This window comes from Rattus norvegicus, chromosome X (assembly GCF_021556685.1).
Source record: "Rattus norvegicus strain SHRSP/BbbUtx chromosome X, alternate assembly SHRSP_T2T, whole genome shotgun sequence".
Taxonomy (NCBI): domain Eukaryota; kingdom Metazoa; phylum Chordata; class Mammalia; order Rodentia; family Muridae; genus Rattus; species Rattus norvegicus.
The window spans coordinates 129,696,945-129,711,094 of record NC_141554.1 but is presented as its reverse complement, the minus strand read 5'-3'; the positions used below and the strand labels follow the sequence as shown (position 1 = coordinate 129,711,094).

The following is a 14,150-nucleotide window of genomic DNA, read 5'->3' as shown; positions in this document are numbered from 1 at the left end:
AATATACTTCCTTGCTATGTACCCCAGGCTGAGAACAAAGATCTGTCAGGCATAGTTCCTCAGGGGCTAAGATTCTAAGTATGTGTCATCACAAATAGCTAAATTGTCTAATCAAATAACACATAAGAATTCACTCAGAACTGTGTATGGAGGCATAAGCCTATAAATACCAGGACTCAGGTGGCTAAAGAAAGATAGGCACTAATTCAATGCCAGCCAAGCTGCATGTTTTGTCTCTCATAAATGAAAGAAGGGAAATCAGAATCAGATAGAAACACATTACAATAATATGATATTGTAATGTGCTAATGAAATGTTAAGAGTAAGGTAAGAATAAAACTTACATAAAGGGGTTGGGGATTTAGCTCAGTGGTAGAGCGCTTGCCTAGCAAGCGCAAGGCCCTGGGTTCGGTCCCCAGCTCCAAAAAAAAGAAAAAAGAAAGAGAGGAAAAAAAAAAGTTACATAAAAAAGTGGATGTCAGTACCGAAGAATGTTTTTCAGAGGCTGAGGAGATGGAACAAAGGTTTTAGAATATATACTGCTCTTACAAAAATATCTGAGTTTAGTTCCTGACATATATCAAGGAGACTGCAGCTACCTGTTACTCAAGTTCTAAAGGGTACTCAAATGCACGTACCCCCACAGAAATACATGCACACAGATAATTTAAAATAAGGTTTTTAAAGAATATTTTTTATTTAGTCAGTGCTATTTGATTTGGAATAAATCATTCCAAGCATCTAGAGAACATAAAGGCCTGAGAACAGAGCACATACTGTGGCTGAGAAATAGAAAGTATGTCATAAGGAAATCTGGGCTGGAACTTTTGGGTAAGGAAAAGCTCAGTTTCTAAAAAGCAGATTTCCTTGATCAAATCTGGCCTTAGGAAAGGAACACAAGAGGAAATACATATAATGACCCAGAGGTGAACAAGAGCTTCAGGGCAATCCCTGGGGAGGTAACGAGAAATGTCCTGGAGCAGTCAGAAACAGAGTTCTGGTCAGGTTTTTAGTTTTGCTTTTTAGTAATCTTTTTCTTCTCGGTGCTAGAGGCCAAACCCAGGTCCCCGTGCAAGTTAGGCTATTCTGAAAACACCTGATAACCTAAAATAATCATCAACAAAAGCCCACAAGACTTAGAGGAAAATAGAAGCAGCATCTACTCTGCTGTACCTAAAAGCTGAAAATTCTGACAATTTGTATCATTTCAATACTGCATGTTCTGCTGGGACCCGAGCACCAACCAGTGTGATAGTATTAGAAAAATTCCACAGGACATTAGAAGACAATTAGACTATATAAAGCCCTCACAAATGGGATTCACATTCTTATGAACTAGAACCCAGAGAGCTGTCTTGCAAGAGACACATGCAAGGAAGCTGGCCCTATCTATGAACTACAAAGAAGGCCCTACAATCTACCATTACCATGTTCTCAGAATTTCTAGTTTTAACTGAGAAATCATTTTCTGCTGTTTATATGCTATCTAGTATTATTCTGTAGCAATACAAATGAACTAAAAATACTAATAATAACAAAATTAAAGGTATCAAACAGAAGGCTGGAGTTGTGGCTCAGTCAATGATAGAGCACGTGCTTTAGCATGTACCCAGGGACTGATTTCCAGCACTGACCAAAAAGAAAACAGTAAGTCTCTCAGTGTCTGTCTTCCCCCAGTGTGTGTGTGTGTGTGTTTGTGCGCGCGCGCATACTTGCGCAAATGTGCACATTAATGTTTTTGGTTGATATAGAACAAGTATTATAGAGAAAAATAACAAAAGAAGAAAATATTGAAATGGAATACAATACAGCTGAGAATAATATGTCCCATTTAATAAAACTAATGGAAGAGGAAATCTTAACAGGTAAGTACTTTTAAACTATAGAGTAAGTAAATAAAATAGTATATACACGCCAAGGTGACACACAACTCATCCTAATACAGTGAAGTCAAATGTGTACTCATGTTGTAGTTAACCATCAAAACTTGTCAGCACTAAATGGAACTATATTAAAGTGAAGAAGATGAATTACAGTGAGTTCATCTGATACATTCTATGAAACTGCTAAAGGCACAAGTGGCTACATATTTTTATTTTGCATATGAAACTACCGGATACATATTTTCCATCTTAATTACATAGTCAAATATTTACAGCATTATATAAGCAAATTGTGCATTTAAATTAATAACATAAAGCCTAGATAACTACTCCTCAGATAACTACCTTTGTATGTGAAGTTAATTCCCTATAACATTAAGTTCATTCTATATTCCAGGAAGAATGTGATGGTATATATAGTTTATATTCCTTGCTTTTAAGTAGGCTCAGGTAGAAGGGTTGCTTGAGCCTAAAATTTCCTTACCATCTTGAGCAAAACAGAGACCCTATCTCAGATAAACAACAAAAAGACAGTATATATTCCTTGAGTATTTACTAAGATTTACAACCATTAAGTAGATAGTAGTATTATGTCACTCCACCAAAAATTCCATCTATGGTGTTTCTGATGAAAGTTGGCCCATAGGCTCCTATACTTGTGTGCTTAGTGGAACTCCTTAGAAAAGTATGGCCTTGTCAGAGGAGGTATGTATGGGAAGTGAGTTTTAAATTTTCAGTTAAATCTTAACTATCACTTCAGTGCCATGTCTGCTTGCCTGCTCCAAGCCACGGTAATGAACCATGAGTCCTAAATTAATTTTTAAAAATTACCTCAGTGATGGTTCTTTTGTCACAGCAATAGAAATGTAACTAAGACATCAACCATACTCTATCTATTTTAATTATTTTTTGTTTTATTTTATGTGTGTATATCATGTAAATGATGAAGATATAATGATACCAGGTCAGAAAAGAACTTCAGATCCCCTTACACTGAAGCTACAGACATTTGTAAATCATCAGGTGGGTGCTAAGAATTGAACCCATGTCGTCTGTGTGGTGTTTTGAATAAGAATGGCTCTCATAAGCCCATAGATTTGAATGCTTGGCTCATAGGAAATGGTTTATCTTTGTTGCAGGAAGTGAGTCACTGGTGGGCTTTGTGATGTCATGTGCTCAAGCCAGATTTAATGTCTCTCACATCCTGATGCCTTTATCAAGATGTAGAGCTCTCTGGTAGCATGTCTGCCTTAGTGTTGCCATGCTCCCTTTCATGACGATGATGGCCTAAACCTCTGAAACTGTAAGCAACACCCAATTAAATGCTTTCCTTTACAAGAGTTGCTGTGGTCAAAGTGTCTCTTCACGTGATAGAAAACTGACTAAGACATTCTGCAAGAATATTAAGTGCCCTTAACCACTGAACATCTCTTAAGACTTCATTTGTAAATGGCAGCTATATAAATAGCAGGGAATATGAATTTTCATAACCAAGCATAATATCAACTTTTTAATCAATTAATTTCCTGTCTTATATTATTAAAACTTACAAAAAACAATAGAAACTAACTCAAGACACAGGGTCGAGCTGAAGTTGTGGTTGAGTGGTAGAGGATTTATACAAGACCTTGAGTTCAAGCACAAAGAAAACACACAGATGCAAATACAAAGACCTAACAATGGCCTAGTAGAGTGGTTAGAATACTTGCCTAGACTAGAAATGACTCTGGGTTGGAGGCCTAGCAACCCCCAATAAAAGGTATTATAAATACATTCATAGTCTTATATTTTTTAAAACACAATTAGAGAACTCAAGGAAGGGCCAGCAAACTAGTTCAACGAGTTAAGTGCTCCTCATGCAGACCTAACAGCCTGAGTCCAATCTCTGGAGCCCACAGAATAGAAAGAACTAACAGCTCTCTGACATCCACATGAGGATCACAATATGTACACAATGACAGGTACACAAACATGTCAGACTTAGTCACAATAATAATGAATAAAATTAAAATGAAAAGAGGGCTAGCAAGATGCCTCTGTAGGTAGAGACACCTACCAAGCAAATCTGGTCATATTAGGTTTACTCTCCTAAGCCCTCATAAAGATGAAAGGAAGGAGGGAAATGATTTCACCAAGCTCTTCTCTATACACACGCCATGGAGCACACGGATGCATGTACATGTACACACAGATGACAAAGACACGAGCACACACATGAACTGGGGAAGAATACATAACAAAAATTAACTGTTTTAAAGAAGAGAAAAATCAGGGTGGTACTTTCTCTGTTACTAGCATTTAAAACACAGAGATAAATTTCAAAGAGCATCATAAATGTTACCTGCATAGCACTCTTGCCCATTTTTACAACTTCAAACAACATCATGTTTTCAACTCCATTCTGCTGATGATGACCATTCATTCGGTTTGGACCAGAAGGAGGTTTTCCTCCTCCATTTCCACTTTTACCCTTCTCTGCTGGACCCTTCTTGCCTTTTTTACAAGTCTGCAAAAAAAAAAAAAAAAAAAAAAAAAACACGGAAATTTATTAACTTACATAACTCTCACTATTCTTGAAATTCAAAACAAAAATGCAAAGAAAGCAATTAATAATTATAATATAATTAAATTTGATATTTAGAATGTCATTCATATATAAGAAAGTTACATGATAATTATAGACTCTTCATTTTGTTTTCCATAAAACTCACACAATAATACAGTAGATCATAACCTCTGAGAATAAATTATAGGGTCCAAATTTCTACTTCTGTTAGCTGAGTGATTTTGGACAAGTTGTTCATCCATACATTAATTTACCCACTTCTTTCCCATCTGAGCATAGTAGCAGATTTCAGCATTCAAGAGTCTGAAGCAGAAGAATCAGGAATTCAAGACCAGCTACATAACAAATTCAAGGTCAATCTGGGCTACATGAGGCCTTGTTGTAGAAGAGAAGAAAAGAGAGGAGAAGAAATTAGAAAGAGAAGAGCAAAGAATGGGGAAGGAGAGGGAGAAAGGAAACTAAGAAGAAAAAGAATCATTTTCCAGTTTCAAACTATGCCTACCTCACAGGATTGTTGTGATTATGAAAACAGAAAATATTTATTAAAATATACTCAGCACATAAAGTAAAAATAATTGCTATAATTATCATTTCTTGTGGGAAGAAATTCAGTACATTGTACTTAGATCTAAATCTCCAAGAATAAAGTCTACTTAATGTAATTGTGCAAAATAATGTCCTATCACAACATTAAAAGTACTCATCAGGGGTTGGGGATTTAGCTCAGTGGTAGAGCGCTTGCCTAGCAAACGCAAGGCCCTGGGTTCGGTCCCCAGCTCCGAAAAAAAGAAAAAGAAAAAAAAAAAGTACTCATCAATAGTCTGAAAAAAAGTCACAAAAATAAAAATATCTTTTCAAGTTTTCTTAGTCTATCATGCAATGTTAAGGTTCAGAATAGAAGGGGTAGCTAGAATAACCTCTTATAAAGTAACTTAGACTTAGTTCAACAATCTAACTTAATTCCTACTGTCAGGTGTATAAGTCACTGCAATATTCTTTTTCAAATTTTCATTTTACGTATATGACAACTTTGCCCATATACATACATACATACATACATACATACATACATATATATACATATATATATATATATATATATATATATATATATATATATATATATCCCCAAAAGTTAAGCTACAAACAGTGTGAGCCACCATTTAGGTGCCAGAAATCAAGCCCCCAGGTCCTCTCTAAGAACAGCCAGTGCTCATCTCTGCAGTCCCATCACCGCAGGCTTTGTGCAGAGTGTAAATAAAGTTATAAAATTCATTTTTGACCTGGGCCAACTCTTAAACACCCTGAGAATTCAATTAATAACTATGGGGAAATGAAATTCACTTATAAGGAATCTGTCAGCATTGGGAGTAGGAGTTTCTTAAGTCAGTGAAAAGGTTCCAAAGAAATGGCTCATAAGGTCAAACACTTGCTACCAAGTCTGATGACCTGAGTTCAATTCCCAAGATTCAAATGTCAGTAATGAACAACTTCCACCAGTTGTCCTCTGACTTCCACAAGAAGCAGTCACATCCCAACTTATGCACGCCATTCACGCATATGTACATACATATATGCACACACGATAAATAAATCTGTACATAAAATGTTAAGATTCAATATATAACTTATAAAAAACACTCCCATAACCTTTATACCTTGTTAAAGAAAAAAAAAGTCTAGTACATTTTCTTTTAATTGAGAATTTCATACATGTGTATATATATTTTTTTCAAATTCACTCCAATCTCCAACCCTTTAATGTCTGTTTTCCCTCACAATTATATCTGTTCCCTCCCTTCCTCCATCCATCCATCCATCCCCGCCCCGCCCCGCCCCGCCCAAGCAAAGGAGTCTACCTAGTGCTACAAGTATCTGCATGGTGATAGGAAAACATAAAGGAGCATGGGTAACCTCTCAGGAGCCAAATCCTGAAGAAACCTGATTCTCCCTTTACCAGTAGTCATTAATCACTAATAGCTCCTCAGGCAAGGGATGAACATCATAGCTCGCCCCACTTCTCCATCCATGCTGGGATTTGGTATAACTTGATTTGTATGTTATCAAGAGATAAAACCATTTTACCCTAACTCATGTATGTGTGTATGAGTGATTTACCTGCATATATGTTGGTGTACCATGTGTGTGCCTAGTGTTGAGGGAGAACAGAACAGGAAACCCTGCACTTCAACTTCATTTCCAGAGAGCTGTAAATCATCAAACCTTGGTCCTTTGGAAAGAGCAGCAAGCAAGCGCTTTTAAGTGCTAAGTAATTTCTCCAACCCCTCTAACTCATTTCTTAAATGCTAGTGCCAAAATAAAATCTTGAAAGGAAGCATTTCAGATCCCTGCACACGATGATTTCACAGCTCCTTTTAGAGGTATACATTTTTGTAATCTAGCAAGCAAAGGTCAGCAAACTGTCTGTAAAGTTAACACTAGATATCTGGCATTATTGGCCACTGTTCTAGTTTTCAGTTCTCTTACTGTGGTAAAATACTTAGGGAAGGAAGGCTTTATTTGGCTTACAATTCCAGGATACAGTCTATCATTTCACAGACAGCATGGTAGAAATTCAAGCAGTCACACCCCACAGCCTTGCTTGCTCTCAGCCAGCTTTCTCTTCTTTTACACAATTCAGACACTCTTACCTAGGGAATAGTATCACCCAAAATGGGCCCCTGGGTTTCCCTATATCATTTCACAATCAAAAACATCCCAAGACATGCCCACAGGCCAACTTATCCAGGTATTTCATCATTACCACTCTTTCCCAGACTTTTTTAAGAAGTGTCACGTTGACAGTTAAACTTAACAACACACTCAAATATAAACTATATCTTTACTTAAAAAACATTTAAGATATAATTGTTACTTTTATATAATGGACACTCCAAAAGCAAGCCATGTTCCTAGATTTTCTGATCTAGAGTCAAGGCTACAAATGTATTTCCACAGATACTCTGCATGCTTGCATATTACTCTATAGAGGGCATTTCTCCTTCAGTAGTCCACAAGAACCATACTCTGGTTTGGGGTTTTTGTTGTTGTTCAAGACTTCTTTTTGGTGTTGCTATTTTGTGGTAATGGGGATGCCCTAGGGAAGCACTTATCATTGAACTATATTTCCAGTCCATTTCAGTATTATTTTGAGACAGGATTTTGCTATGTCATTTCCTAGGCTGGACTTGAAGTAAATAAAGAGTCCACCCAGGAATGAACTTGAAATCCACCTACTTTAGCCTCCTGAGTAACTGAGATTAAAGGCATATGTAACCAACCTAGCAAAAACACCACTATGCTTAATAATTATTTCAATAAATAATTTCCATAATATTTGAGATATTACCTAGTAAGGAATCAGTCTAAATCATTAATTCCTAATTATAAAATGAAAAGATTTTGAACCAAATAAAAGAATTTCAGAGAGATAATGCTAAAAAAGAATATATTAAAATGTTTTTTAAAATGTTAATGTTAACACAGAATCAAATACTTTCAAACTGTATATCATGTGCATAAATATGCTTGGTCACTATAAAAAATAGTACAATTAAAATGCTTCAATGGATCTGAAGTGCTTGAGAAAACCATACAGTAGAATAAGGGAATTTTACAGGAAGTAAAGCTTAACGTAGTCATATAAGACCTGTAATCCCAACACTGTAAAAAAATCATCAAAGGCCAGCCTTGGCTACAAAATCTGTTCAAGGATACCATGGGCTACATGACACTGAGGCTCCATCTGCAAGAGGAGAGAAAAGGAGGGGAGCAAGAAGAGGAGTAGTAAAATGCCTTTTAAATAAGATGTTTAGAGGTAGCATAATAAGCTATCAGGAAAGGAAACCATTGACTACCTCTAGCCTTCAGTTTCTGTCTATAAAATAAGCAAGAATTATATTCAAGACTTTCTTTAAACTTTATGCATGTCTGTGAGTGGTTATGTACACATAGATGGATGTGCCTATAGAAGCCAGAGGCATCAGATTCCTCTGGAGTCAGATTGATAGTCAGCTATAAGAAACAGGACATTAATTCTGGGAATCAAACTAGGGTCTTTCTGAAAAGCAGTACATACTTGTAACCACTGAACCACCTCTCCCGACTCAACATTTGAACTTAATCTGATATTAAATTAGATTTTATATGCACATACATGTATATATGTATATACGTACATACATATGTACAATTGTTACCACAACACCTAAAATATACATAGAATAGTGCCAAAATGTATTTGCTATTATTGTTATAATAAATCTGGCCTCTAATAGCTTACCTAAAGCACTGGCTCTGTAAAGTTAAAAAAGTTCTAACACACATACACACACACACAACACACACACCTTTAGAAGTGCTTAGAAAGACACGTCTTTCCCTTTGGTTCCATGTATTTTATGCAAAAAATGACTCTATAATGTATTCTTCTGACTAAAAACTTAACTTTGTTAGTTTCATATTTAACATTATGTTCACAGGACATAACTTGGTTGTATATTACATATCCAGGGTACATCATTGGAAGTTTATGTATTTTGAGTTTATGTTTGAGGTAACAGAACATTTCAACGTAACAATTGATTTACTGAGAAATCAAATTGAGTTGTCATGCCATATTTTGTTTATCACAGTATACTTTATAAAATGATCTACTATAAACAATAATGTTCAATAAGTTCAACAATATTATATACAGATACCCACAAAAGGGATTTAGTCTGAAAGCATAAAAACATGCATACTCAGGCTTGCCATACAACTGAGGCCCCAACACAAGCCAAATTTGAAGTATAAAATTCCTTCACCGAAGCGTGCATGCACATACATGTTAAAAACAAAGTCACATAAATGATACATACTTTGCCTTTGCCTTGCTTCTGATTTTTTCCTTCAATGTCTTCAAAATCTGTGTCAGAAGAAAAATGTGTTTCTGACTCCCTGTGACAAAAAGATAAGCAAACATTTTAAACTTTCCTTGGAAATGTAGATGATGTTACCAATTTTTAAACATTATCTAATAAGAAAGAAATGGCTGACTCATAAATCAATAACTCACAAATAAGATGAAGTTCAGAATGTGGAACAGGGTCCTGTGGGGAAGAGGATGAGATGGCAGGAGGAGAAGGAGGGAAGAGAGAATGGAGGGGAAACATAAGTAAAACTCACTATATACATATATGAAGTGGGTAAAGAAGAAGTTTAATTAATAAGAAAAGGAACTTATATACTTTCATAAAATATACCTTAAAACATTACCAAACAGATTAAAAAACTGACCAATTACAAAGAGTACTAAGACATTGGTTTCTCTAAACATTTATGTTTTGATAAATTTTTATCGGTTATTTTCTTTATTTACATTTCAAATGTTATCATCCTTCCTAGTTTCCCCTCCACAAACCCTGTCTCCTCCCCAGCACCACACACACACCCTTCTATGAGAGACCCACAACAGTCAGGGCCTAGTCTACTCCTGTCAATTCTTGTTATCCATTATCCTATAACAGATCCATATTATTTTAAGTATTCTATAACAATACAGTAATCTACAATGTAAATTTGTTAATGATCTAATTTTGACATGCCTAAGAAACTGCATACTTTTTGCTTTATAACTATAAAATATGAGTTCCTAAAAGCAGGCATATCTTAATTCCTTACATTACCTAATCCACTGTCCTATCTTTAACAAGAATTTGCTATTTGGAAGATGGTTTTGTTTTTATAAGCAGGCTCTCATTATGTAGCCCAGTCTGACCTCAAACTCCCAATCTTCCTGCCTCTACTTCACATGTATGACCACAGGTATGCACCACTAAAGCTGGTTCAATATCTCCTTTAACAAAAATGCATTCCAGGTTTGATATGTCCCTCTAAAGATGCTGTTTTTCCTTAGGAACTTTAAAGCATAGCAAATTAAATTTATTGCAATTAAAATATCACGGATTGAGCTGAAAATGTAACTCAGCAGACTACGTTTTTACAATTTCCCAGGTTCAATCCCTAGTAATGAGTAAAAATGAGCAAGGTAGTAAATGCCTGTAACCCAAACATTTGAGAAATAAGGCTGAGAGTTCAAGGTGATTCTCAGCTACACAGTGAGTTTAAGGATAGCCTAGGCTCTATAAGACTGTCTCAAAACAAAAACATAATTTTAGAGACTACAGATGTAACTCAATACTTGATTAGACCAACCAAGGTTACATACTTTTTTAGACCTGTCTCAAAAAAACAAACACAAAAAACCCACCTCCACAGGACACGTATGCACATAAAATGATTCCTACAGAAACAGGGTCTCACTGTATAGGCCAGATAGACCAATATCTGATTGTATAGTTCAGGCTAGCCTGGAACTTGTTATCCAGACACTGTGGTGGCATGCCGTTTCCTCCCAATAAAAACAAAATAATACAAGAGCTGATCCTACTGTAAAATGAAAGGAAGGAAGGAAGGAAGGAAGGAAGGAAGGAAGGAAGGAAGGAAGGAAGGAAGGGAGGGAGGAAGGAAGAAAGGAGTAATTACAACAAAAGCAGACTAAAAAGTATATGTTTACTTTTATTTGTTTTATATGTCTTAGTGTTTTATTTGCATGCCTGCTACCCAAAGAGAGTGACAGGTCACCCAGAACCTGAGTTACAGATAGTTGTTAAGTGACCATGTAAGTGCTGGAAAGCGAACGCGGAGGCTCTGCAAGTCCTTGTAACAACTAGCCATCTCTTCAGCATCAAAAGTGTATGGAACTTTAAAGACAGGATGGGGGAAGGAGAGTTAGATGGGTGGGTGGTCAAGTATTCAAATATCTTTTCTAGACCACTATGCATATAACTTGGTTTTACAACAAATAATTGAGATATCTTACACTCATTTCATTAATGACATGAGACTACAATCTAAATACTAATGTATAGTATCACTCCTTTCTAGCTGAACATTTTAATACCCCAATATTCTTCCTGAAAACAACTAGTACTATGTGGTAGTTTGAATGATAAGGGCCCACATAGGCTTATATGCTAGGTGCCAGTTACTAGCACTGTTTGAGACAGATTAGGAGATGTAGCCTGGTTGGAGTTGTGTCAGTGTGTCAGTCAGTCAGTCACTCAGTCTGTCTGTCTGTCAGTCTGTCTGTCTGTCTCTCCCCTGCTTCTGACTGCAGATCAGGATGTAAAGTTCTCAGCTACTATGATAGCACCATGCCAGTCTACTTCCTGCCATGATGATCACACATTAACCCTCCGAAACTGTAAGCAGGACTCCAATTAAGTGCTTTTTACATAAGAGTTCCCACTGACACGATGTCTCTTCACAGCAAGAAAACAGTAACTAAGGCATACTACAAAACCAACAATGGATTCCAAACTGCACATTAAAAAATAATAGAAGCTGGAGAGACGGTTCAGTAGTTAAAAGCATGTAGAGCTCTTGCAGTGTTCACTTTCCAGTAACTCCAGGGAATCGGATGCTCTCTTCTGGCTTTAATTGGCAACTGCATACACATGTACATATTCATATACAGACATATACACAAACCTATAACTGGAAATAAAGTTATTGTAGAATAATAGTAAACTGTACCATGTGTAAATTTTAAATATAGATCCAGAACATTACAGAAGTGGTAAAAATACAATTGAATGAGTACTGATTAAAAATAAACAACCTTCAAAACATGAGCTAATTTATATATTAAGATCTCATGGGGAGCAAAATTACTATTTCAATTTTGTGAAAAAAAAAGATATGTAAATGTTTTACAATACATAGTACTTACTGCAGTAGATTAAAATCAGTTGGTATTTCTGGAGCTGCTATCATTTCTTTATCATCTTCTGGATCACCCCAATGTCAGAAATATATTCATATATTTATGTGAATAAAAGACAGTGTGCTTCCTCTAAGAAAGACAGTTCCTTTAAAGAGAAAATGACATATTCATTATAAATACACCTTAAACATCAAGAAATATTCATACTTAAAAGCTGAATTCCCCAGTGTCTCTTAATGTGTTCTAGTAAATAAGTATTTTGTTCTTTTCCATTTGGCTGGATGTTAACATCTCTTACAGATCTACAGTAATAATACAACATCAATGAATATTGTATCACACACAATTTTGTTTAAAATTTCTCATGACACAGTAACCTAGCATTCCCCCCAACCCCTGTCCATCCATTAATCTACCCATGCATATACAAACTTGCATCTGTATGCACACATGTATATATGCATAAAACATAAATATCACATATATACAAATAAGCACACACTAAAAATGAATAGAATGTGGCTCTCTTACTAAAGTTCTGAAGTTCCTTTAAGTTTAAAAAGGGCCTAAAACCTTTTAGCTTTTTATTGATGGTATCCAGACATTGTTATTTAAAAAAGAGCTTTTCGGGGTTGGGGATTTAGCTCAGTGGTAGAGCGCTTGCCTAGCAAGCACAAGGCCCTGGGTTCGGTCCCCAGCTCTGAAAAAAAGAAGAAAAAAAAAGCTTTTCTGTATCTTAAGATAAAATTTTAAAACACTTTTAGGACAAGTTTCTCCATTCTTGATAAAACATATAGTACAACACTTACTAAAAAGAACCCTGTCATGATAATGCTATGTTGTACCTGAAATTAGTCTGAATAGCATTGGCTGGCATGCTTGAGTGTGATCCTCAACAGAACAAATAAAACAAGTCAGAAAAATTTAAGAATGCTACTTTTAGCTAGCTATGGTGGTGTACAAGTACAGCCTCAGCACCATGAGTTTGAGGCCAGCCTAGGCTACATAATAACATATCTCAAACAAAAAAGAGACTTGTTACCAAATAAGTCTCAGTGTGGACATGAGAAAGGGGTCACTTCTAGCTTTGAAGGTCACAGGTACATCTCCTAAATAAAGAATGATACGCTACCAACTGGTATATAATATAGAGGACAGGGCAACAGGCTGAAGCTAAGGTCTGAATTTCTTAGAATATAAAATGTAAAATTTTCTTTATCAGCGCATATATTAATCAGAGTGTCACATGTGGAGGTCAGATGACTTCTTTGTGAAGTCAACTTCTTCCACCATTATATAGGTTCTAAAGATCAACCCCAGGTCCTCAGGTTTCTTGATCCTCCTGCCTCATTTCCCAAGCCCTAGGATTATAGATATATATAACACCACACATGACTTCTTTTTATGACTTTCAGGTTTTGTTTTTGTTTTATTCTTTTAAAAGAGAATCGAAGTACTTGGTGGTCACCCAAAGTAGATGAGGGCCTCTGAGATGGTGTCAGTTGGTAAGAGCACCTCCTGCAAGACCTGATGGCTTCAATTCAATTCGTAGGACACACATGGTGTAAAGAGAAAATTTATCTTTCTCAAAATGTCAAATAACCTCCACATATGTACCATGTCATGCATGCATACACTAACTTACATATATCTACACACACATACAGGTAAATAGATGTAAAAACAAAAATAATTTTGGAGTAAGTAAAGTTCAATCTATCTTTATAAATGTTCAAATATATCACATTTGTGAAATTCTAATGACCTTTTCCAATAAAACAGACATAAGAAAAAAGCTATAATCCCAACAGAAAGCAAAGGCAGAAGATTATTCTAGTTCCAGGTTAGCCTGGTCTACACAGTAAGTTCTAGGTTCATAGAAAGAGAAAATGGCAAGCAGAGGAAACAAGAAAAGGAACAATTTTGGTTT

At 35.8% G+C, this 14,150-nt stretch overlaps 1 protein-coding gene across 13 annotated transcripts in view; it reads right to left on the bottom strand.

Annotated features, from left to right (window-relative positions):
* The window catches only part of Stag2 (STAG2 cohesin complex component), a 130,762-nt gene that overhangs the window by 61,813 nt on the left and 54,799 nt on the right, over positions 1 to 14,150 (bottom strand). For all 13 annotated transcript variants that reach the window (NM_001434040.1, NM_001173507.2, XM_087599769.1 and 10 more), the window contains 3 exon segments: positions 4,225 to 4,389; positions 9,312 to 9,390; positions 12,227 to 12,365. In NM_001434040.1, the coding sequence (NP_001420969.1) occupies positions 4,225 to 4,389; positions 9,312 to 9,390; positions 12,227 to 12,270 (288 nt within the window). In that variant the 5' untranslated portion in view covers positions 12,271 to 12,365.